At 39.4% G+C, this 27,021-nt stretch overlaps 1 protein-coding gene across 1 annotated transcript; it reads right to left on the bottom strand.

Annotated features, from left to right (window-relative positions):
- Positions 1-360: 360 nt before the first annotated feature.
- LOC133316341 (AUGMIN subunit 6-like) lies at positions 361-27,021 on the bottom strand. The gene is made up of 13 exons (XM_061518075.1): positions 26,812-27,021; positions 26,558-26,614; positions 26,376-26,470; positions 25,639-25,789; positions 24,912-25,037; positions 24,633-24,789; positions 24,136-24,196; positions 23,783-24,050; positions 14,369-14,494; positions 2,671-2,843; positions 2,028-2,266; positions 1,404-1,877; positions 361-955 (listed from the first exon to the last, which is right to left on the bottom strand). The coding sequence occupies exons 1-13, from the start codon at positions 27,019-27,021 to the stop codon at positions 915-917; spliced, it is 2,178 nt and encodes a 725-aa protein (XP_061374059.1). The 3' UTR covers positions 361-914.

Raw genomic sequence — 27,021 nt, forward strand, 5'->3', positions numbered from 1 at the left:
TACTACCCAGAATGGCCTTTAAATAATCGTAAAGAGACTGACTTAAAAAGTGCAAATATTATGTATTTTGTTCTGAAGCTTATGCTTTGTATTCAGAAGAATGGAGGTTCCAGTGAACACGTAGACTTAGTCTTCTTTCGAGGTACATCAACTTTGACATACTAGCTTTGTAATCATAAGCTTTATATTTAGAAGATTGCTGATGATGACTTGCAAGATGTGCTGAGACAACAACAAAAATTCTTAAGAATCAATATACACATGAGCTATGACAGGGAGGAAAATGAAATGGTAGGTCTAATAGAAGGAAATCTCCTGTTGTAGATACATTATGAACATTATATTAGAAAAAGACGTAATTTTTCATTCCTGATATATTAATATTTGCTAGGATACAATACCTAAATCATGCCATACACAACTATACAATACATAAATTGTTGTCCAAGAATTGATCACATTTGACTGAAAACAGAAGCCATCGGAATGCAGAGTCACAGCAGAAAACCTAGAACTCCATTTTTCAACCCACCTTATTTTTCACCATGCCACGTTTGGGTGTCAGTTTCCTCATCAAAGGGAATGAAAACGTGAAAGAAAATTCAAGTCCACACTGCAATTATTTGGTTGAAGACAACTTCACCCTCCAAAAAACAGCTTGTACCTCTCATTTTTAGCATCTTCATCTCAAATTAAATCAACATGGGTGATTCATGGTTCTCTCCGAGCAAAATGGGGCATCAAAAGAGCAAACAGAATGATAAAAATATACCACACAAGGATAACAGAAATCATACAAGCATCGTGTCGCAAGACATGAAGGGGGTGAATAACCCAACAAAGAATGCATAGAACCCACCATAGCAATCATGTCATTTCCTCAATTATGTATCAGAGGTTGACCATTAAACATTTCAGTGCTCCATCAAGGCCGTTTCAGTCTCTGAGAGAGGAGCTGCAGCAAACACAATTCCTAACTCATTATTTTACCAACATAATATAAGTCATACAGAGTTGCTAAGGTTAGAAGCTTCTAGGATCTGTTTATGCATTTGAAGCACATATATTTATTTACCCACATGCATAAACTAATATGCATACGTTATTTCTTCTGTAAACACAACACAAAGAGGACAACCCTTTAAGAAAGAGAAAAAAACAAAACTTCAAAATGAATTCCACATCTTGCGAACATTGGGTCCAAGTACAAGATCAGTACCAAAACTTTCCTGACATCCAATTAAGTCCTCAAAGAAAAGTAAAACACTGCTATGTATCCCCCTCCCCCACTCCGTATCATATATTTCAAACTAGCAAAGAAATTAACAGCAAGATGTCATAAAGTGATAAAAGAACTGAGACAGATTACGATAGCAAAGCACTTTGTTGCAAACTCAACATACCCAGCAAGTCTTCAAATGAATCTGCTAAAAGTGATGAGTCCATTAGTAAAGGTGGTGAGAAGACTTGATCCTGAGCATCCTCAAAGTCAAAAATCGATCCTTGTGTATCAGAAGTTGCATTTGAACCAGAAAATGTGAAAAACCCATTTACATGATCGTAATCAGAAAGTCTTTCCAAATTATTCAACATATCTGGAAATTCATCCAACTTGCTTTCCCCATGTCCATCAGATGCATGACTCTCTAGCAAGGAATCATCCATCTGATATACAAATAACCTTTTACTCCTAGATGAAGCGGCTCTTTTTACTGCATCTAAATGAGAAAACCCAGTTTCTGAAAGAGGGGCAAAGAAGCATTCGGAACTTCTACCTGAATGGCTGTCTTGTGACGATTCAGAATTGCATGACCCCAATGACAGTGCCGCTTCTCTTACCGACCTCTTCAAACCCTGGACATAGGAACTATCGCTACCTGCAGAACATAAAAAAGGAATCAAAAACTACCAAATAGAGCCATTATCAGCCACTTTAATTTATAAAACACTCATGAAATTCCATCCAAAAAGAAATGAGCTTCAATATCATGAACCACATAAGCAGGAAGGAAAAAAAAACAACAAACCTTCTACTAAAGTCTCTTCTTGACTACTTAAAGGAGGATTCAATGATTTCCTATCACGAAGATTCTCAAGTGGGCTGGCTTGAGGAGCTGTGCCATTCCGCTTTTGCAAATTACCAGTTTTTCCAGAAGAGGGTGTCAAGCTAAATAATTGAGGGAGCTTTAAAGTAGGAGGACTGACAGAAACCTTGTCAAGATGAACATTTGATATTCTTGAAGTCAACTCCCCAACATCATCAGGGCTACTATCCTGAATAGAAAAAAATAAGGGACAAAAACAGATCTCGTATTTTTAAGGCATCAAAAGCAATGTTTACAATATTATACTATAACCGGGTAAACAACACCAACCTCCCCATCTTTGGAAAAAATAAACTAGATCTTCCTCTTATTTCAAAAAACGCTTCACTACATCACAATATTATAAGAGAATAACCACATTTACAGATCCAGGAAACAGCCTCTTTGTTATTATGCAACGGTAAGGCTGCGTACAAGGATTTCCTCCACCCCACACTCACTAGTGGGTTTAATGGGGAGTCGTTTCTTACTAGATAGAGCTTATAGTATCCAAAAATAACAGGAAGGAAAGCATAATTTCACCCAAATATAAGGTAGATTAGTATTTAATGAAGAAAATCAATACACGATGATTACCATCCTCCCACTACGTTGTGCTTGAATAGGTGACATTGTTGACCCACCGTGATTTCTGTTAATCGGAGGTAGATAGGAGCTTATGCAGTTCACCTTTTCTTTACACTCTGATATGGACTTTTGTATTGTTGGAGCAACTTCCTTGAGTTGGTTAATAAGCACCTGAATATGAAAAATGAAAGAATGTGAAACTCCCAGAGAGGAATTATTTTTAATGTAAAACTCCTAGAGAGAGGAATATTTTTATTCAGCATAAAATACTCAACACCTACTCATAAAGACAAATTAACACAATTCCCTTTGCTGGGGATTTCTCAAAACAAAATCAACCTAGTGTCAAAAATCATTCAACATTATTTCTGCTTCAGAATCAAGCACCACATAAAATGAAATACGGGAAAAGTAATTAAGGTATAAAAACTCCACCAAAAGTAAATAACAAATTAAAAAATAAAGCTTCTTATGGAAGCATGTTACGATCCCTAATAATAAAAGGTGTTGAGTCAATAGGTGGTTAGTTATGGGAATAAAATTTCCTTTTTCTGTTAGGGGTGTGTTTTGTGAGGTGAGGTTGAAGTTGCTATATAGAGGGTAAGGAATTATTGTAAAGGCATCTAAGATATCTTGGGACTTGGGCCGGAAATTGGGAGAGATCTGAACCTCTACAAAGTTCGGGAATATTTTACTTACTATCATTTTCCTTTTCCATTATTGTAATATTTTCCTTTGTAATTTGCTACCTCTAGTGTAGCTTGTCATTTTCTTTTCCATTAATCTATTGTATTTCCATTGGGGACAACCAAACTCCAATACGAATTCCCTTTTCAGTGTTAATTTCTTTTCCTTATTCTTATGAGTTCCTATCAATTGGTATCAGAGCTTCCACTATATCTCCCATTTGCAATTGAACGGCGCGACTAGTGACGCTGGCATTGCATTGTTTGCCCAGAGCTAGTAAAAAAACTAGCGCCAAGTCAGGCCACATTGGCATCGGAGCTGCGGACCGTGGTGAGATGTTACGATCCAATTGTAAGGTATGAGACTTGGAGTCCCACATCTGAAACATTAAGTTCTGGTGTAGTGTTTATATGGATTTTGGGCTCTCCTACCTTACAAGCTAGCTTTCGGAGTGAGACTCTCTCAAGGTTTATATCAGTGAGATATTACGTTCCAGTTGCAAGGTGTGGAACTTGGAGTCCCACATAAGAAACATGAGATTGTAGTGTAGGGTTTATATCAATTGGCATCAGAGCTCTTATCTAAGAGTTGTGGTATTAGTTAAAAAAAAAATTATGGTTCCAAAATTTTTTAGACATGGAAATTATGCTTGGGGATGGCTAATCCATTCTTAGCAATATTTTCGGACAAAGAAAACTCAAGAAGAAAAGATGATAAAGGCTCAATCCTAATGCAAGTTGGAAGAAATTTGAGACAGCTTTCAAAGAAAAATATTTACCTGAAATTTGTTTGGTAGATGATGTAGAATCGGAACATAAAAGCCTAAAACTCAACAAAAATTTGAGTTGGAGAAGAAAGAAATCATGGAGGCCACGAAAGAGATGTAGGGAGTAGGTTCTGCTATGAATAAACAAGATATTGATGAGGTTGAGATCATAACCGAAAGGGAGGGCGGAATCAAGGAAAAAATGTGGTGGCAAATGAAAAACAGCCATGATTACATTGATGGGGCATGGGAAAGAAGTGATTGTGAGGAAAGGGCAAGGAGAAGAGTTTAAGAAGATTAAAAAGGCTCTGGTTGCGAAGGTGTCGTTGCTGCCACAACCACTGGCGATGGTAGTCCAACCACTACCACTATCGGAGCTACCGAATTCAGGCTGTCGTGAGGGGTTGGCACATAGTAATTGAATAATAAATTTGCAACAAGTAAAAAGGCAAAACAGACAGAGAAGAGACCTAGAGAACAGATGGAATTGGGCGAGTTTTTGTGTCATGCCCAAATTACCATCAATTTGATGCAAGCCCAATCTAGCGATGTAAGACTGTTCGCAAAAAGTTTGACCCAAGCTCACATTTAGCACCCACACTCCTTCTTGGGTTGCTACGCCAACACTACCAAGTTTACATACAAAGTCGAGGATTGCGCAACACATCTCAAGTGTTACACTACGAAAGAGGCAAGAACGAAATCGCTGCAGACTATCGATTAAGAGGTCGCTGAAAGGTTATTGGGGATTTGGATAAACTGGGTCAAGAGATAATTATAGAGGGGAATTGGATGGAGAGATCTCTTCGCGAGTAGCGTGTTTGGAGAGCATGGACGAGGAAATGGAGGCCTTGAGATTGCTGACCTTCCTCTTAGAGACTCTAATGCAGCAGCACAAGGATGCAAACTTAGATACTAGCAAAAGGACGATGCACAAGGGGTGAGGCACTGCACTATATAATTTATCCTCTATCTAAAAGAGAAAGTCGCAAGGGAAAATGAGTTAGTGCAATTATGCGTAGCTTCCAAACATATACGTCATCTCATCACATCGCTCATTTGCTACTCCCAGTCATACCTCATGTTAAATTTATATACGTCACGGACGACTCATTTTTCGTGGATGAATCGGAACAAGGTCCTACCATCCTATGGGGTCGAGGCAACAATAGATTTGAATCACCTTGGTTTTTTGGAGAATTAGACATGCATAGAAAAACAACTCGGGGATCAAACCTTGCTTCTTTAGACTGAGTCAGGAAGGCGCTCTAATTACTTGGACTGATGAAAAGAAAGAGTGTTTTTCTGTATAACACTATTGATTGATTACATTGAGAGACCCAATAGGTCCTATTTATATTGAGTACAAAGAACAATGCTAATAAATAGCAACAGTAAACTAAGAGGCTTATTTACAATAACAAGAGACATTAATAAATAAGGGAACAAATAGCAAGGAAGTAATAAATGATAATCTAGAATATTCTACACTCCCCCTCAAGTTGGGAGATATATATTGATCATTCCCAACTTGCTGATCAAATCCTCAAAGGTCGGCTTAAGTAAACCTTTGGTGAGAATATCTGCCGTTTGTTCCTTAATAGGTATATATGACAAGCATACACTACCGTCTTCTAATTTTTCTTTGATAAAATAACGATCGACTTCCACATGTTTTGTTCTGTCATGATGGACAGGATTTTGAGCAATGCTGATAGCAGCTTTATTATCACAATATAATCTGATAGGTAGGGAATAAGAGATCTTCAACTCTTCCAGAAGCCTTCTTCCTTCACAAATACCATGGGCTAAAGCCCGAAAATCCGCTTCTGCACTGCTTCTTGCAACAACAGTTTGTTTCTTACTTCTCCAGGTCACAAGGTTTCCCCAGACATAAGTACAATATCCTGAAGTAGATCTTCGGTCCATTGCAGAGCCAGCCCAGTCTGCATCTGTATAAACTTCAATCATCCTTTTGTTCCCCTTTTTAAAGAGAATTCCTCGACCAGGGGTGTTTTTGAGGTACTTGAGAATTCTATAAACAGCACTAAGGTGTTTTTCCTTAGGAGAATGCATGAATTGGCTAACCATGCTCACAGCAAAAGCAATATCAGGACGAGTGTGAGACAAATAGATTAATTTCCCCACTAGTCTCTGGTACTGCTCCTTATCAACATCTTCCCCGTCCTCAACTCCCATCTTGATATTAGCTTCAATTGGAGTCTCTGCTGGCTTGCACCCAAGCATACCTGTTTCTTGCAACAGGTCTAGAATGTATTTTTTCTGAGTTAAGGAAATTCCTTCCTTACTTCAAGCAACTTCCATGCCAAGGAAGTATTTGAGAGATCCAAGATCTTTTAGTTCAAACTGATCAGCTAAACATTTTTTTAAAGAGGCTATCTCCTCGGGTATCATTACCAGTGACAATTATGTCATCAACATAAACAATGAGGATAGCAATTCTACCTTTGTCAGAGTGTTTAAAGAATAAAGTGTAATCAGTCTGAGCTTGGGTGAACCCTCTTCCCTTAACAGCTTGAGTAAATTTCCCAAACCATTCTCTGGGAGATTGTTTAAGTCCATAGAGAGACTTCTGCAACTTGCACACAGAACCATCCCCTTTTTCAAAACCAAAAGGTGGATCCATGTAAACTTCCTCATGTAGATCACCATTCAAGAAGGTATTCTTGACATCTAACTGTTGCAATGGCCAATCAAGGTTGGCGACAAGAGATAGCAGAACGCGAATAGTGTTAAGCTTGGCAACAGGAGCAAATGTCTCCTGATAATCAATCCCATGAGTCTGAGTAAATCCCTTAGCAACTAATCTGGCCTTATACCTGTTGATGCTGTTATCTGCATTAAATTTTATTGTGAACACCCACTTGCAACCAACAGTTTTCTTTCCTTTAGGTAATGTCACAAACTCCCATGTTCCATTTTTTATAAGTGCATCCATTTCTTCTAATACGGCGTTCCTCCATTTTGGGTCATCAAGTGCTTCTTGGATATTTTTGGGTATCCTGGTACTATCTAACATAGTGTTGAAAGCACGAAAACCTGGAGATAACTTCTCATATGAGATATAATGGGAAATAGGATGAGCAGTGCAAGATCTAGTACCTTTCCGAAGGGCGATGGGCATATCAATGTTGGTTGTGCTAGTGCATTCAAGTGGGTTGCTAGAGCAAGGACTCGAGTCAGGATCCTGGCAGTCTAGAGTCTCTTGATGTGTTTTGCGCCTGCTGTAGAATTTTCCCCATTTACCAGGAGGATCACAAGGACTGGGAGGATCATTAGACTCAGGTATAGTTGCTCCCCCTGTTTCCTTCCCAATAACTCCCCCTGTTTCCAAAGGCCAAGGTAAGACAGCAGCTTCATTTGGTTTCCCAGGCTTATCTTCATCCATACCAGTAGACTCCCCCTGAAGAGAAGTCGGGGAAAAAAAGGATTGTGTCTCATAAAAGGTAACATCCATGGAAACAATGACCTTACGGAGAGAAGGTGCGTAACACTTATAGCCTTTTTGATTAGGGGAATATCCTATGAAGACACATCTAATAGATTTAGGGTTAAGTTTGGACCTTTGATGTGGAGGAATATGTACAAAGACCACACAGCCAAATATTTTTGGAGGAAGAGAAGAAAGAGCACAGAAAGAAGAAAAAGATTTAGTAAGACAAGATAAAGGAGAATGAAAATGTAGTACCCGAGAAGGCATTCGATTAATGAGATAAGAAGCTGTCAAGATGGCTTCCCCCCACAGATATTTAGGGACATGCATCGTGAATAAGAGAGCTCGAGCAACTTCAATTAGATGTCTATTTTTCCTTTCAGCCACCCCATTTTGTTGAGGGGTGTTAGGACAAGAACTTTGATGAATAATTCCATGCTGGTTTAGGTAATCTCCAAGAACAGAATTAAAATATCCAGTGCCATTGTCTGTTCGCAGAATTTTGATAGGAGTCTGGAATTGAGTTTGAATCATAGCATGAAAATTTTTAAAAGTGGATGCCGCATCAGACTTGTCTTTTAAGAGATATACCCAACATACCCTAGAATGATCATCAATGAAAGTAATAAACCAACGAGCACCCGAGACATTTTTTTCACGAGCAGGTCCCCAAATATCACTATGAATCAATGTAAAGGGAGAAGATTCATGATATTTCTTAGAAGAATAAGTGACACGAGAATGTTTTGCAAGCTGACAAATATCACAAAGAAAGGAACTTGGCTTTTTATTGATAAATAAGTTAGGGAATAACTTCTGAGGATAAACAAAATTTGAGTGCCCTGACCTACGATGCCATAACAAAACATCATTACAATCATCTGATAAACATAGAGAGTGGTTTGAAAAAATCCTCCTTTCACAAAGATCCTCCTCCAAATAGTATAGCCCTTCTTCCTCTCTAGCACTGCCAATCATCATCCCCGAGTCCTGCTCCTGAAAGATACAAGCATTTGCAGAAAACTTAGCAACACAATGCAACTCAGCAGTAAATTTGCTAATAGAGATGAGGTTACAAGCAAGGGAGGGAACATGAAGGACTGAGTTCAAAATAATATGTTCAGAAAGTTTAATGGATCCCTTGCCCGCAATAGTGGAGAAATTTCCATCAGCTGTTCTTATTCGTGACGGGTGATAGTAAGGGGTATAGGAGGAAAATAAGGTTGCATTACCTGTCATGTGATCAGAGGCTCCTGAATCAAGGATCCAACGATTACTACGTTCAACATGGAATGCCATACCTTTTTGAGCAACATGACTAGTTGCCTCAGCAGGTTGAGACATCAATTTCTGAAATTGCTCATACTGGGCCTTAGAGAGGAGAACACCATCGGGGTTTGAAGGGACATGAGACCCCTCCCCCTTATCTTCAGAAGATACTTGATTAGCACGATTCTTGTTCTGTCCTTTTGGTTTCCAGTTTGGTGGTTTGCCATGAATTTCCCAACATTTTTCACGGGTGTGACCACCCTTATTGCAGTGAGAACACCAACGGTCAGAACGTTTTGAGTCCCCAGAAGGACGAGCAGTATTCTTTGTTATAAGGGCTGACCCATCAGAGGACTTAGAGTCCTTATCACCCAACATTACCTTTCGGCGAAGCTCCTCCCTTCGTACCTCAAAAAAGGCAGTGGCAATGGAAGGTAATGGGTTTTGCCCCAAAATTCTTCCACGAACATCATCCAGATCAGAATTAAGGCCAGCAAGAAAATCATAGAGACGCCTTTTCTCTATATAATTTTTCAATATTGCATTAGCGTCTAAACCTTGAAGGTCTGCTTTATCATAAAGATCCAACTCTTGCCACAATGTTTTTAGAGCAAGGAAGTATTCAGTAACAGTCATCCCTCCTTGGCGTAAATCTTTCACCTTGGTGTTGAGTTCAAAAGCCTGAGAGGCATTGCCCAGGTCAGAGTAGTATTCTTTAACAGCTTCCCAAATTTCTTGAGCCGTATCAAGGAATAAATAAGTTTGACTGATATCCGGTTCCATAGAATTAGTCAGCCATGTCATGACCAAAGCATTTTCAGTCACCCAAGCATCATAGCCAGGTTCATGTTCTGCTGGTTGAACCTTTTTTCCATCCAGATACCCGATCTTCCCTTTGGCCTGGATAAACAACTTAACAGATTGACACCATTGCACATAGTTTCTACCGTTTAAACGGTGATTGGTGATCTGCATTGCTGGGTTGTCTCCAGAAGACGAAGAAATGGGAAGGGGTGAGGTTCCGGTCGAAACTCCAGATGAATTTTCAACATTTTCAGTGTCCATGACTTCCTAACAACAATACCCAAAAAACAAAATTCCTCCAAATATGATTTTGACCCTCAAAACAGGAAGAGGGAAGGCAGACGATCAGAACGGGGTATGACCCGCCGGAAAAAAATGATGGGAAGGCGGTGCGTGGACCACACGCGCCGGCGAAGCTGAAGGATGTTGGTGGCGCGTGGCTGGGTCTCCGGCGACGGGTCTTGTGTTGGCTGGCTCGGAATTTTGTTCTGGACCTAATGGTGGCCTTGGTTTTGTGGTTGGAGGTGTCTAGGTGAAGGTTCTGGCCTTGACAGAGGCAAAAAACGAAAAAAAAAAAAAGAATGGAAGTGAAGTTAGAACAAGGAAGAGACTGGATTTTAACCAGCTCTTGATACCATGATGAAAAGAAAGAGTGTTTTTCTGTATAACACTATTGATTGATTACATTGAGAGACCCAATAGGTCCTATTTATATTGAGTACAAAGAACAATGCTAATAAATAGCTTGAGAGACCCAATAGGTCCTATTTATATTGAGTACACTTAAAGGCTTTGGAGGTTAACTTGTCCTTACCAGGAGTGAGATCATGAACAAAACAGGTACAACCAAAGACATGTGGTGGGGATAGAGGATAGAGAGGAGCATCTGGAAGTAACAAGCTATATGGAATATCATCATTAAGCACAGATGAAGGCATAAGGTTGATGAGAAAACAAGACACAAGGATTGCATCAGCCCAGAAGTGAAGAGGAACATACATGTTAATAAGAAGAGTCCGTGCAGTTTGAATGAGATGTCTATTTTTACGTTCGGCTACTCCATTTTGTTGTGGAGTGTGAGGACAAATAGTTTGGTGTAAAATACCATGTGTGCATAAGAAATTAGAAAAATCAATGGAAACATATTCCTTAACATTATCACTACGTAAAATACTAATAGAAGCACCAAATTGAGTATGAATCTCGGCAGAAATTTTTTTATAAATAGAGAATAACTCATAACGATTCTTCATTAAATAAATCCAGGTACATTGTGAAAAATAATCAATTAAAGTAACAAAAAACCGAAACCCTAAAACAGACAAACTACGACTTGAACCCCAAATATCTGAATGAACAATTGAAAAAGTAGCATCAGCTCGTTTATTGACTCAATTGGCAAAAGCGGAGCATATGTGCTTCCCTTGCTGACATGACTGACAATCTAAAGTCTGAAGACCAGATAAAAGAGGAACCATCTTCTGCAATTTTGAAAGATTGGGATGACCGAGGCGACTTGGATGAGTTGTAGAGATTCTGTGAGAGAACAAGCAACTCAAGGATGAGGCACAACCAGGTAGAACAGACCCCGTGACTCACGGCCCACTCAAATCGTCTTCCCCGTACCCGGATCCTGCACAGAAACATAATGGTTTGAGAAGGTAACAGTTCAAGTAAGAGAGTTGATCAATTTACTAATAGAAATTAAATTATAAGGGATGTCATGAATGTAATAGACAGATGTTAAGGTCAAAGAAGAGGTTGGACAAACTTGTCCAATCCCAGGAACAGGGGCTTTAGTGCCATCAGCAAGAGTGAAAGAAGGTAAATGATCAGAATAAGTAAGAGATGTAAAGAGTTCCTTATTACCACAGAGGTGATCAGTAGCACCTAAGTCAAATATACAAGGACCAAGGGATCTAGAATGAGAAACACAAGCAACAGGATTACCAATTTCTGAAGCAGAAGGCTGAGACTGACGAGAAACCTTCCTGAGAAGGGTCTGGAGTGCTGCATAGTCTTCAGAAGAGAGAGAGATTGTACCAGTTGAAGCAGTATCTAGCTGAGCTATATTAGCAGCATAAGAAAGTCGCAAGAGAGGATACTTTGTGTAACAACGCTCCTCAAAATGACCAAGTTGCTGACAATAATGACAACGAGGTCGCTGACCACGTCCTCCCTAGCCACGACCACGACCACCTCCACTGTTCCCGCAAAAGTCAGTACGGGAAACAAGAACAGTGGAATCAACAACAAAAGATGATGCAGGAACAGATTTATTATTGAGGTTCAGAAGGCGCTAATATGTCATTGATAAATCAGGATCCCCACTAGTCAAGATAGTATCACAAACATTATCATATTCTTCGGGAAGACCAGAAAGTGTGGCAACCATAAAGAGACGTTCCACCTATTTCCTATACACAGAAGCATCAGTAGGGTAAGGCAACATATCCAAATATGCCTGCATCAAAGATCGACTTTTGCCAACATATGTCTCCATCTGAGTGTCAGATGATTTGCGCAAATCCATAAACTGAGACATGATGGAATAGAGTTGTTGAACATCATTAGTGTACATGTGTTTTGCTTTCTCCCACACTTTATTGCATGTTTGAAAAGAATAGAATATATCTAAAACGATTGGATCAATAGATTGCCAAAGGATATTTGGAAGCTGGTTGTCAATCCTTTCCCAATCAGATTTTTCTTCCATAGAAATATCAGTAGATATAACTATGAGATGTTGCCCATGTCTTTGTCCAAAGAACCAGACTCGAACAGAGGTGGCCCAATACTTGTAATTAACAGAACCCTTCAGTTTGGAGGAGGTAATGGGCCCAACATTGGTGGAGATGATACTGGAGAAACTTTTGGCAGGACGAGGAGGGGCATTGATCTCCGAGTGAACAGGAGAAGGGGTTGCCATTAAAATAAATCACAAAGGTACAAAACCAAGTGAATAGAAACTAACCTGATCGCCAATCAAGAAGAGCCACACACAAAAAGTGAAACCCACGAAAAACCAACCACAGATCTGGAAAGAGGAGGAGAGGCCGAGCTTGTCTGTCCTGGAACGGCCGAAAAAGGACGGCGGAACAGTGCACACGCGCTGGTGGAAGGAGAAGCGTAAGCACCACGCGCAGAGGAAACAAACCGCGCGTGAGGGCGCGTGGAGGCTGAGATGGTGGTGGGTCTTCCATAGAATAGGTCGCCGAAGAGAGGAGGAGCTGATCGCAGGTGTCCCGGCTAAAAACGTCGCCGAAAAAGTTCTCCGGTGACTGGAACAGTGACGAATGGCAGTTCCGGTGGCGGACGGAGGTGATGACAAGTACAAAAATCAATCTGAAAGGGCTTATAGCTTAGATGACTTGCCGAAAGGACACACGGCAAAGAAAAAGAGAACACCTAAGCAGTGGGCTTAGGTTTTAAAGCGAAAACGAGGTTTTAAGCGAAAGCGAGGGTCCCCAGGACAAAAGAGCTCTGGTACAAACTTGAATATAAAATAATATGTTGTGTATTAAACTGATACAAAGAGTTACAATATATAGAGACCCTAATGGGCTTAAGTGAGAAGCCCAGACCTAACCCAAATCCTAAATAGGAAAAGAATATTTACAAATGTTGAGATATATAAAAACCATTAATGTAGCCTCACCCAACAGCTTAAGCTTTTGGGTTGAATTGGTTCTTTACATGGTATCAGAGCCTCGATGTACCGGATTCGCTCCTCACCTCCCCCCACTTTCTTTCTAGTGGAATTTCTTTCTTCGCACAGGTAGGTGGGCCTGTGCATTATCCACCCTTCAAGCCCAGTGGGCTCTCGTGTGAGGGGGCGTGTTGAGATATATAAAAACCACTAATGTAGCCTCACCCAACAGCTTAAGTTTTTGGGTTGAATTGGTTCTTTACAACAAATAAGAAAGCAATCTATACATATTATATTTCCTATTCTAACAGTTACGATCCCTAATAATAAAAGGTGCTGAGTTAGTAGGTGGTTAGTTATGGGAATAATATTTCCTTTTTCTGTTATGGGTGTGTTTTGTGAGTGTGGTTTTGTGAGGTGAGGTTGAAGTTGCTTGTAAAGAACCAATTCGACCCAAAAGCTTAAGCTAGTGGGTAAGGCTACATTAATGATCTTTATATATCTCTAACATGCCCTTCACAAGAGAGCCCATTGGGTTTGAAAGGTGGATGATGCATCAGACCCCGCGTACCTATACTAAGAAATTCCACAAAGAAAATGGAGAGCGGCGAGAATCGAACCCGGGATACCGAGACTCTGATACCATGTAAAAAACCAATTCAACCCAAAAGCTTAAGCTAATGGGTGAGGCTACATTAATGCCTTTTATATATCTCTAACATTGTTATATAAAGGATAAGGAATTATTGTAAAGGCATATGGGATATCTTGGAATTTGGGCCGGAAATTGGGAGAAACCTGAACCTCTACAATGTTTAGGAATATTTTACTTACTGTCATTTTCCTTTTCCATTAATGTAATCTTTTCCTCTGTAATTTGCCACCTCTAGTGTAGCTTGTGTCATTTTCTTTTCCATTTATTTGTTGTATTTCCATAGGGGGCAGCCAAACTTCAATACAAATTCCCTTTTCAGTGTTAATCTCTTTTCCTTATTCTTGTGAGTTCCTATCAAAGCACTTCACCCTTGGTAGGATCTAGTGAATGTAAACATCTTTTAATGCATTACCTGAAAGCTAGCCAAGTGTTGCTGATGCTCTGCAAGGGTTGCCGCTAAAGACTCAGCATGGCCACTTGAACCACCTTCTTGTGCACTTTGCAGTATATCTGGACCCTCTCCGTCATTTGCTTTGGCCTACAGATCAAAGCATGGTTAGTAGTTCCTACATCAAAAGAATAAGAGTGAACAGTGTCAACATATAGGTCTTTGTTATTCAAAATTCAAAATAAAAAAATAAGAATGAATGTAGAGCAATGAGAAAATATAATAGAATTGCATCCACAAACCCAATTACCACGCATTTTTTTTTCTTTTTTCTTTTTTGAACAGGTTTACCCTTTGGGTCTGAGATTAACTCCTGCTTGAGGTAATGAGGCCATCTTGTAGAGGCCCCTCTAACGCCAAGCTCAAGCTTGCTTACCACTTGAGCCACCCATTGTAGTTTAATTACCAAGTATTTGGTGCAACACAAGTTGGATTATCTTAGTTTCAAGAGTTTGAATTATAAATAAGGATCAACCAGGTATTGCTAAGCAATAGAAGAAGAATGTCTCTTGAAATAAAATTTATTTTAAAATAAAAAAAATTAAAAAAATAAAATAGGACAACCAACATAAAAGATTAAGAAAAAAAATCTATCATGATTTTGGTCTTACATTTCTGTCGAGTCTTTAGTGCAGAAATGGATCACTTGAAAAAAAGTAAAATGCCAGCTGGTAAGATAAAGATGAAGTTATGCCCAAGGTTTGACAAAATTAAAGATAATTGAAAAAGAATATATAAAAAGCCTTTTAGCTAATGTAAAATTTGAAAGATGGAGGTACAGACACGTGTTAGAAACACAAGCAATAGTTCTAAGCAACTTATATACATCACACATTCACATCCCATGCAATTGTTATCTGATTTATAAACCAAAGCATACCATAGTATCAACACATTGAGATACTTACCAGGACTAATTAGAAAAATATAATAGTGCACAACTATTTGGAAACTGAAGTTACTTCTATATCCGTTCTATTTTTGCTTTTGGTACCATACATAGAAAGTTCAAATTTGCTAATGATCTCTGAGTTGAAATGCAGTTGAGGGCTCCTGCCTCAACCCCAATTACAAGTTAGAATTAAGTACTTAGCAATACACATAGCTAAACTGGTAAGATACTGTGTTTTACTTTCTTTTTCTTTTTTTTTTAAATAATACTGTGTTTTACTTTAAGCTGAACATATTTCAAAAACCCCCCTTCCCCAAAAAAAACACACACACAAACCAATTCCCCAGAAAAAGACAAGTAGGGCGAAGAAAGCAATGTTATCAATGCCAGCTGCTATGGCAGAATAGCAAGACGTGGGGCTCTAGTTTGGCAGTGCCGTGGCGTTGAAATCGGCACAGACCACCCCAAAATAATCTTAGATGCAGTGTTCAGGATTGGCTTCAACAAGCAAATGCCAATTCAAATTTGAGGCAAGCCTTATCGAGCTTGAAAACTGATGGCACCCAGAAAAATACACTACTGAATTCATTAACAATGGAGACTGTAGAATATTCTAGATTATCATTTATTACTTCCTTGCTATTTGTTCCCTTATTTATTAATGTCTCTTGTTATTGTAAATAAGCCTCTTAGTTTACTGTTGCTATTTATTAGCATTGTTCTTTGTACTCAATATAAATAGGACCTATTGGGTCTCTCAATGTAATCAATCAATAGTGTTATACAGAAAAACACTCTTTCTTTTCATCATGGTATCAAGAGCTGGTTAAAATCCAGTCTCTTCCCTGTTCTAACTTCTTTAAGTCTTCCTTCCATTCCTTTTTTTCGTTTTTTGCCTCTGTCAAGGCCAGAACCCTCACCTAGACACCTCCAACCACAAAACCAAGGCCACCATTAGGTCCAGAACAAAATTCCGAGCCAGCCAACAAAAGACCCGTCGCCAGAAACCCAGCCACGCGCCGCCACGCGCCACCAACATCCTTCAGCTTTGCCGGCGCGTGTGGTCCACGCGCCGCCCTCCCATCATCTTTTTCCAGCGGGTCATACCCCGTTCTGATCGTCTGCCTTCCCTCTTCCTGTTTTGAGGGTCAAAATCATATTTGGAGGAATTTTTTTTTCTGGGTATTGTTGTTAGGAAGCCATGGACACTGAAAATGTTGAAAATTCATCTGGAGTTTCGACCGGAACCTCACCCCTTCCTATTTCTTCGTCTTCTGGAGACAACCCAGCAATGCAGATCACCAATCACCGTTTAAACGGTAGAAACTATGTGCAATGGTGTCAATCTGTTAAATTGTTTATCCAGGCCAAAGGGAAGATGGGGTATCTGGATGGAAAAAAGGTTCAACCAGCAGAACATGAACCTGGCTATGATGCTTGGGTAACTGAAAATGCTTTGGTCATGACATGGCTGACTAATTCTATGGAATCGGATATCAGTCAAACTTATTTATTCCTTGATACGGCTCAAGAAATTTGGGAAGCTGTTAAAGAATACTACTCTGACCTGGGCAATGCCTCTCAGGCTTTTGAACTCAACACCAAGGTGAAAGATTTACGCCAAGGAGGGATGACTGTTACTGAATACCTCCTTGCTCTAAAAACATTGTGGCAAGAGTTGGATCTTTATGATATAGCAGACCTTCAAGGTTTAGACGCTAATGCAATATTCAAAAATTATATAGAGAAAAGGCGTCTCTATGATTTTCTTGCTGGCCTTAATTCTGATCTGGATGATGTTCGTGGAAGAATTTTGGGGCAAAACCCATTACCTTCCATTGCCACTGCCTTTTCTGAGGTACGAAGGGAGGAGCTTCGCCGAAAGGTAATGTTGGGTGATAAGGACTCTAAGTCCTCTGATGGGTCAGCCCTTATAACAAAGAATACTGCTCGTCCTTCTGGGGACTCAAAACGTTCTGACCGTTGGTTTTCTCACTGCAATAAGGGTGGTCACACCCGTGAAAAATGTTGGGAAATTCATGGCAAACCACCAAACTGGAAACCAAAAGGACAGAACAAGAATCGTGCTAATCAAGTATCTTCTGAAGATAAGGGGGAGGGGTCTCATGTCCCTTCAAACCCCGATGGTGTTCTCCTCTCTAAGGCCCAGTATGAGCAATTTCAGAAATTGATGTCTCAACCTGCTGAGGCAACTAGTCATGTTGCTCAAAAAGGTATGGCATTCCATGTTGAACGTAGTAATCGTTGGATCTTTGATTCAGGAGCCTCTGATCACATGACAGGTAATGCAACCTTATTTTCCTCCTATACCCCTTACTATCACCCGTCACGAATAAGAACAGCTGATGGAAATTTCTCCACTATTGCGGGCAAGGGATCCATTAAACTTTCTGAACATATTATTTTGAACTCAGTCCTTCATGTTCCCTCCCTTGCTTGTAACCTCATCTCTATTAGCAAATTTACTGCTGAGTTGCATTGTGTTGCTAAGTTTTCTGCAAATGCTTGTATCTTTCAGGAGCAGGACTCGGGGATGATGATTGGCAGTGCTAGAGAGGAAGAAGGGCTATACTATTTGGAGGAGGATCTTTGTGAAAGGAGGATTTTTTCAAACCACTCTCTATGTTTATCAGATGATTGTAATGATGTTTTGTTATGGCATCGTAGGTTAGGGCACTCAAATTTTGTTTATCCTCAGAAGTTATTCCCTAACTTATTTATCAATAAAAAGCCAAGTTCCTTTCTTTGTGATATTTGTCAGCTTGCAAAACATTCTCGTGTCACTTATTCTTCTAAGAAATATCATGAATCTTCTCCCTTTACATTGATTCATAGTGATATTTGGGGACCTGCTCGTGAAAAAAATGTCTCGGGTGCTCGTTGGTTTATTACTTTCATTGATGATCATTCTAGGGTATGTTGGGTATATCTCTTAAAAGACAAGTCTGATGCGGCATCCACTTTTAAAAATTTTCATGCTATGATTCAAACTCAATTCCAGACTCCTATCAAAATTCTGCGAACAGACAATGGCACTGGATATTTTAATTCTGTTCTTGGAGATTACCTAAACCAGCATGGAATTATTCATCAAAGTTCTTGTCCTAACACCCCTCAACAAAATGGGGTGGCTGAAAGGAAAAATAGACATCTAATTGAAGTTGCTCGAGCTCTCTTATTCACGATGCATGTCCCTAAATATCTGTGGGGGGAAGCCATCTTGACAGCTTCTTATCTCATTAATCGAATGCCTTCTCGGGTACTACATTTTCATTCTCCTTTATCTTGTCTTACTAAATCTTTTTCTTCTTTCTGTGCTCTTTCTTCTCTTCCTCCAAAAATATTTGGCTGTGTGGTCTTTGTACATATTCCTCCACATCAAAGGTCCAAACTGGACCCTAAATCTATTAGATGTGTCTTCATAGGATATTCCCCTAATCAAAAAGGCTATAAGTGTTACTCACCTTCTCTCCGTAAGGTCTTTGTATCCATGGATGTTACCTTTTATGAGACACAATCTTTTTTTTCCCCGACTTCTCTTCAGGGGGAGTCTACTGGTATGGATGAAGATAAGCCTGGGAAACCAAATGAAGCTGCTGTCTTACCTTGGCCTTTGGAAACAGGGGGAGCAACTATACCTGAGTCTAATGATCCTCCCGGTCCTTGTGATCCTCCTGGTAAATGGGGAAAATTCTACAGCAGGCGCAAAACACATCAAGAGACTCTAGACTGCCAGGATCTTGACTCGAGTCCTTGCTCTAGCAACCCACTTGAATGCACTAGCACAGCCAACATTGATATGCCCATCGCCCTTCGGAAAGGTACTAGATCTTGCACTGCTCATCCCATTTCCCATTATATCTCATATGAGAAGTTATCTCCAGGTTTTCGTGCTTTCAACACTATGTTAGATAGTACCAGGATACCCAAAAATATCCAAGAAGCACTTGATGACCCAAAATGGAGGAACGCCGTATTAGAAGAAATGGATGCACTTATAAAAAATGGAACATGGGAGTTTGTGACATTACCTAAAGGAAAGAAAACTGTTGGTTGCAAGTGGGTGTTCACAATAAAATTTAATGCAGATAACAGCATCAACAGGTATAAGGCCAGATTAGTTGCTAAGGGATTTACTCAGACTCATGGGATTGATTATTAGGAGACATTTGCTCCTGTTGCCAAGCTTAACACTATCCGCGTTCTGCTATCTCTTGCCGCCAACCTTGATTGGCCATTGCAACACTTAGATGTCAAGAATGTCTTCTTGAATGGTGATCTACATGAGGAAGTTTACATGGATCCACCTCCTGGTTTTGAAAAAGGGGATGGTTCTGTGTGCAAGTTGCAGAAGTCTCTCTATGGACTTAAACAATCTCCCAGAGAATGGTTTGGGAAATTTACTCAAGCTGTTAAGGGAAGAGGGTTCACCCAAGCTCAGACTGATCACACTTTATTCTTTAAACACTCTGACAAAGGTAGAATTGCTATCCTCATTGTTTATGTTGATGACATAATTGTCACTGGTAATGATACCGAGGAGATAGCCTCTTTAAAAAAATGTTTAGCTGATCAGTTTGAACTAAAAGATCTTGGATCTCTCAAATACTTCCTTGGCATGGAAGTTGCTCGAAGTAAGGAAGGAATTTCCTTAACTCAGAAAAAATACATTCTAGACCTGTTGCAAGAAACAGGTATGCTTGGGTGCAAGCCAGCAGAGACTCCAATTGAAGCTAATATCAAGATGGGAGTTGAGGACGGGGAAGATGTTGATAAGGAGCAGTACCAGAGACTAGTGGGGAAATTAATTTATTTGTCTCACACTCGTCCTGATATTGCTTTTGCTGTGAGCATGGTTAGCCAATTCATGCATTCTCCTAAGGAAAAACACCTTAGTGCTGTTTATAGAATTCTCAAGTACCTCAAAAACACCCCTGGTCGAGGAATTCTCTTTAAAAAGGGGAACAAAAGGATGATTGAAGTTTATACAGATGCAGACTGGGCTGGCTCTACAATGGACCGAAGATCTACTTCAGGATATTGTACGTATGTCTGGGGAAACCTTGTGACCTGAAGAAGTAAGAAACAAACTGTTGTTGCAAGAAGCAGTACAGAAGCGGAATTTCGGGCTTTAGCCCATGGTATTTGTGAAGGAATTTGGTTAAGAAGGCTTCTGGAAGAGTTGAAGATCTCTTATTCCCTACCTATCAGATTATATTGTGATAATAAAGCTGCTATCAGCATTGCTCAAAATCCTGTCCATCATGACAGAACAAAACATGTGGAAGTCGATCGTCACTTTATCAAAGAAAAATTAGAAAACGGTAGTGTATGCTTGTCATATATACCTACCAAGGAACAAACGGCAGATATTCTCACCAAAGGTTTACTTAAGCCGACCTTTGAGGATTTGATCAGCAAGTTGGGAATGATCAATATATATCTCCCAACTTGAGGGGGAGTGTAGAATATTCTAGATTATCATTTATTACTTCCTTGCTATTTGTTTCCTTATTTATTAATGTCTCTTGTTATTGTAAATAAGCCTCTTAGTTTACTGTTGCTATTTATTAGCATTGTTCTTTGTACTCAATATAAATAGGACCTATTGGGTCTCTCAATGTAATCAATCAATAGTGTTATACAGAAAAACACTCTTTCTTTTCATCAGAGACATAGCCTCTTTTTACATACACTAATACAATATAAAATGCAGAAAGTAAACCCCTAGAGACCTCAACTCCCAGAGATCCCCAAATTTCCCCACTAACCTATTCTGAATACATGCATGAAGAAACCCCACCCTAAACATCTCTATATATACTAATTCCTAATTAATGGGCTTGGTTACTTTATTGAAGGCCCATCAATACTCCCCCTCCAAAATTCACCTTATCCTCAAGGTGAGGGAAGAGGACAGGTAATGTGAGATACATTCCTCCTGGGTCCCATAGCTTGAAGCATATTGACCAAGTTATGATTGAAGTAAAAAAAACTACCACTGCTGAATTCTATTACCCACTTCCTCGATGTCTTACTCCATGTCTTACAAGCAATGGCCTGTAGATCATTAGCGTTCTCTGCATGTCCTATTCCAAGCAATCTCCACCCCTTTAAAAATTCACCAGCCCCTTGCATTTGACGTATTACCTCTATGATTCTGTGCACGCTCAACTGCATGACCCTGTCATCCCCTCGATCGAGGTGCGAAAGATCTTCTTTCCCCAAATCTGCGAATTCGCTTCTCGCCCGCAATAACATCACCGAAAGTTGTTGATTACCGTATACGTGGCTCACGGAGAAGAATGCATCGGACCTAGAACCAAGGTTCCTCCTCCCTTGTTCCATCACGTTCGGTGTAAGTCGTCAGCATCTTGTTCCCCACCTCTCGCCTCTGTACATCGCTTCTGTGGCGTCTCCATATGAGGACTGGGTCACTGTGTTGGTGTTCTGCGTGTTGCTGCCATGCACGTTTCCAATCGTTCTGCACCGCCGTCGATCCTCCATTTTCTCCGCCCTCGGCCATCGGAAACTCGCGCTCTGGTTACTGTAGTTGTCGTTTTCCATTAACCTTCCTTGTGCAGCCCTTTGCCCCTTGCCCATGGCAACTGAACCCTGCCCTAGAGTAAGACGGGTCTCATTGGGCCCTTTTTGTGGCCCAACACTCCTATTTCCTCCAGTAATAGAATTGGGCCCATGTTGTAGAGCACTGGGCCCATTTCGTTTGCTTGGCCAATTGCTTCCTTTAGTAACCATTGTGGTCTGCTCCTTTAGTTCATCAGGATTTCCAAAATTAGGCCTTGCACCATTATCAGATGGGGCCCCATTGTATGGTTCAGCCCCATACCCAAATTCCCTAACCTTTTCCTTCTCTCTGATTTCATCGTGTTCGTAGCTTTCTTCAATTTTTTCTGTATCTTCTTTTTTCTTTTTTTCTTCTTCCGTTTGTTTGAGCCTCTGTGCTTGGGTTGTTGTAGCAAACGGTCTTCCTATATGTTTGCTTCCAACCTCGTCTGCCTTCTCCTCCCAAGTATGCCGTCGGAATCCTACTCCCTGCCGCTCGCTGTCGTACGTCTCTTCTATCGCACCACTGCGCGAAGACTGGGCTGCAGTCCGACGATCGTTGTCTATTTCGTTTCGCTCTTCTCCTTCCTTTATTTGCTCCATTTCTAATTTGATTGTTGATTTCTTTTGAATTTCTTCTGTTTTTCTGTTTGGATTTGAGTTGCAATCTTCCTTCTCTGTTTGCTGTTCTTCTTCGTGTAGTTCTTTCTTTTTCTCTTCTGCAAAACAAGGATCGATGTGATCTATTAACGTCCAAATTGTTTTCTGAAGTTGATGAAAAGTGTCTTCAACTCGACCCATTCCTTCTTCCAAACGATCCAAGCTCTTCTCCATTCTGTTCACTTTGTTTTCCATTTTTTTCTTTTTTTTTTCTTTTTTCAAATCTGGATCAGAAACACCCCCTGATCGGAAGTGCTTTGGTACCAAATTGATGGCACCCAGAAAAATACACTACTGAATTCATTAACAATGGAGGCATAGTCTCTTTTTACATACACTAATACAATATAAAATGCAGAAAGTAAACCCCTAGAGACCTCAACTCTCAGAGATCCCCAAATTTCCCCACTAACCAATTCTGAATACATGCATGAAGAAACCCCACCCTAAACATCTCTATATATATTAATTCCTAATAATGGGCTTGGTTACTTTATTGAAGGCCCATCAAAAACCAAGCTCAAGGCTCAATGCAGCTTAATCTGAATTATAATTGAAAGTATATTTAATTTTTACCTAGAGGGATAAGGCTCGGTTGTTGTATATTTTTATAATTACTATGACTTCAGAATACTAATTACATCACTACAGTTTTTTCAATAAAAATTATAATTTTGCTAAATATGAAATAAAATATTAATATATATATATATATAATTAATCAAGCTGACTTGCAAGATTTGGAGCCAAAAATCAGGGTGTTTAAACTTGGCTTGATTATATAATTGAGCTTCTTATCAAACTCAAAAGTCAATATAATAAAGATTCAAATTTTGCTGAGTGAAACTTTCATCAAGCCAAATCTACTCAGCGAATCGAATCACTCACTTTAAATTCCACCAATCCAAGTTCATTTCCATAATATCTTCTTAAATGCCAACAGACCACTGGTTTTTTTTTTTTGTTTCAGCTGAAATGTGTTTGAGTTTTGTGATAAATTTTTCAAGATATATGATATTAAAATATCTCATTAACCTTTTAAGAGTACATTTAATAAATTGTTAAGAAAATGCTGTGCCTTAAGTAAGGCAGCTGCCACACTATCCAACATGTTGCCTAGGAAGTTTTGGTGCTTGCTGTCAGTGGCAGTCATACACTACACCATCGACAACACTGAAAGAAAGGATCCATGAGAACAGAACATGATACCATCTTCAAAGTACAGCTTATAAAGACCATACCAAATGAAGTGATTGTTTATGGATACGTTGCAAAGCATGTGTCCATCGCCGTATAACCTCTGCTACATCAACAGTTTGGTAGACTCTTCCGTTTCTATCATCCAATTTTGCAAATGTCTCATTGATAAGATGTGATCCATCATTGTCCTCTATGTTATCCATGTGCATGGCAGGAAAGTTACCAGGTTGAACAGATAATACATCTGAATATGGAGCCTGAGAACTCTGGTCCATTGCTGCAAGCAAAGATGATCCAGAGATTCGATACCTGAAATTTGTGTATCTCAAAGTGAGTTGGTACAACATTGTCTACAAATATTGGAAAGGTAAGGCAAGCTTCATCAATATATTACCTATGTTCCCGGTGAGCTATCAAGTCCTCAATTGGGCCCAATGCAAGAACTTCATGTTGACCTGTACGTTAATATTAATATAAAAAGCAATTTCATCAAGTGTCTTATTGAGGAATAAAAAATAAAAGATAAAGTGTGGAGCCTTCATAATAGAATGGATGCCAGCATCAATGGTTTATCACAAATACTCATTATTTTGTGCAAAAACATAGTGAACATGTATAAGAAATTTAAAGGAAAAAAGAGAATATGATAATTTGAATACTATATCTATATTAGACTACAAAAAGGGGGGCAAATATATCATTAATCATCATATTACTAAAGACCGAATTTGTAAAAACTAAACAGAATCTCATATTCCCATCCCTCAAAACTTATAATTAATCATCTTGCCCCACCTAACATAGTAACATAATAAGAAATGAAGAAACTAGAATTAAATCAACTATTAGACAAATGCATAATAATAACGAAGCATTGATCTTTGCACTTACTTTTACGAGCTAATAAAGACTCCCATAGGCAGGTCGCTTTTGAAACTAAATGGGAATTCGGACTTGAGCTGGTAACAAGGTCATTCCAGAGTTCTCCTTCCAACTTCACTTCATTCCTCAAGTCATGTAGTTTTTCCAGCTCTTGTTGCAAATAAGCCTGAATGCAGGTTATAATTACTCGAGAGAAAAATCTGTAGAGAATATTGATCGAGGGGAGAGAGGATAAGGTGCACTGCATAATAGCCAAATTTGGCAAATAGCCTTCAGTTATTGATATGCCTCCTCGGCACATAAGCCACGAAATTCAGCAGTCATTTCACGAGCCAATTTCAACCACATATCCTGCTGTTGTTCAGCCATTTGGGCATTTTTAAGAAACTTCCTTCTTTCAAGGGCTATTTTACCCTGTTTAAGAAAAAGAATCAATCTATTTACTTAACAACAAGGGATGTTACGATTGAAAAAACTGTTACATAAAATATAAATTTGTCTAGATAGCAGAGATCAGATCATAGAAGTTCAAAGTTGAAATTCATTTCATTATACAGCAAGCATGCTGATAGAACCTGAGTCGAGAAAACTCAAGTAGGAACAAGGAAAATGAGTAGTATTATGTTAAGCTTACTGATATCAAGGTGAAATCAGAAGCATGTATGTAAAATTACAGGATAAAGCAGAAGAAAATGCTATCAAGCTTTCGAGAGGCCTGTCTCTCCCCTCACAAACTTCCCATCTTAATTCTTGATTAACCCCCTACCACTCTCTATTAGGTATTATCCCTCTTCCCCCATCCTAGTGTTCATACTTTTCCTTCCAAAGGAGGAGTCATACTCCCCTTGCCTTGAGTCGGAAGGAGTGTGCCTTGAGTCACACTCCTAAAGTACACTCTACTAATGCGGATTTTGGCTTCGAAATACCAACACAATTATTTTGGTACCAATGCCACATGCATATATTGATAATCAATTCACCCCTTCCGAAACCTTTTATAGATTATCGATAATACCTTTGTAACTTGAAGTAGAGTAGTAGCATGTGAGAATGCTACATCAGTCAACGGTGTAGGCAATGGGTTAGAAGCTGTGTCAGCAGTAAACGTCCGTCTATGAACCTCTCGCAGAGCATGCATAGAAAGCTGCCATAACAGTTCCACAAACCTACACCATGTACATCCAAATAGTGAGCTTCCATACGCACCTCACACCACGTGAGACTACCTCGTGGCATTGTAATAAACATTAGATTTTACAAATTACCAGTTACTCAATAACAAGTAAGTCTGATACACTCACTAGATTCCAACTGTCCATCAATTCCCCTGACTTCCCAATTTCTATTCACTAACTATAAAAACCCTTACATATTAAGAGACTGTTTTCGAGATTTAAACTCGTAACCTTTCGGTCACAAAGAAACAACTTGACCACTACTCTAGGTTCGCCCTCTTCTTCTCAGTTCTCACCAAAACCGTACAATTTATATCAACAACACATTTATCTCAAACAATATACAATTTATATAACAAACTAAAAAGCTAAACAAGTAAAAAATTTAATGTTCGTATCAATATCATATCTATCTACTCATTGGGATCAAGACAACTAAAATCCACAATCAACTGAAACTATTACAACTAATTTAATAGAACTGCAGCAGATTTTGCAACCATTCCCAGCATTCAAAATCCTAAAATTTTCTAAACGAGAAAAATCAGGAGCAAAGAAAGAAATGTGGAGTACCAACCTAGGCCCACAACACGTGGCAAGCGAAGAAACCCTTGAATTGCTGTTGGGAAGCGCACCCTGGGACTCGAGCTCGTTAATAATCCCTTGCACAACCTAGCCAAGAAAACATTCAACTCCACCAATATTCAAAAAATCACAAAAGCACAGGATTCCATAAACCAACAGAAATTAGTATAATACCTTGCGAAAATCACGCGATTGTGCCGAATCAAAAATTGGCCAAACCCTATCAAAATCCTGAAACATCAACAACAACAACAACAACAACAAAAAAGTCACCCAAGCGTAGCAGATCATGCTCAAAACATCACCATTACATTCATCCCAAACTAGTTGGTGTTTCACTCGATTAACCCATAACATATTAAGGAAAATAAGTATATATATATATATATATATATATATATATATATATATATATATATATATATTACTTTGGCAGATTGAATTGGGCCTCTGAGGGAGGAGAGGATGAAGTGGAGCAGCTGTTCCCCCAATTTCGGGTTCGAATGGCGGAAGAGTCCGACCCGAGGAACGGCATTGGATCCTCTCGGTCCGATGATAACCGGATCCAGACCTAACAATAAGCAATTTGTGTACATTGCACTCTCCAGCTCCCTCTCCTTCTCTCTCTCCATTGTCAT

The sequence above is a fragment of the Gastrolobium bilobum genome, unplaced genomic scaffold (genome assembly GCF_033153095.1).
Source record: "Gastrolobium bilobum isolate Gb01-03AN ecotype WA unplaced genomic scaffold, APGP_CSIRO_Gbil_v1 utg36875, whole genome shotgun sequence".
NCBI classification, from domain to species: domain Eukaryota; kingdom Viridiplantae; phylum Streptophyta; class Magnoliopsida; order Fabales; family Fabaceae; genus Gastrolobium; species Gastrolobium bilobum.

Coding starts and splice junctions, on each gene's coding strand:
- LOC133316341 (XM_061518075.1), bottom strand. CDS start 27,021: ATGACAATGGAGAGAGAGAAGGAGAGGGAGCTGGAGAGTGCAATGTAC. Junction 25,038..25,638: donor CTCTACTTCAAGTTACAAAG/GTATTATCGATA, acceptor TTTCTTAAACAG/GGTAAAATAGCCCTTGAAAG. Junction 956..1,403: donor TTCATTTGAAGACTTGCTGG/GTATGTTGAGTT, acceptor TGTTTGCTGCAG/CTCCTCTCTCAGAGACTGAA.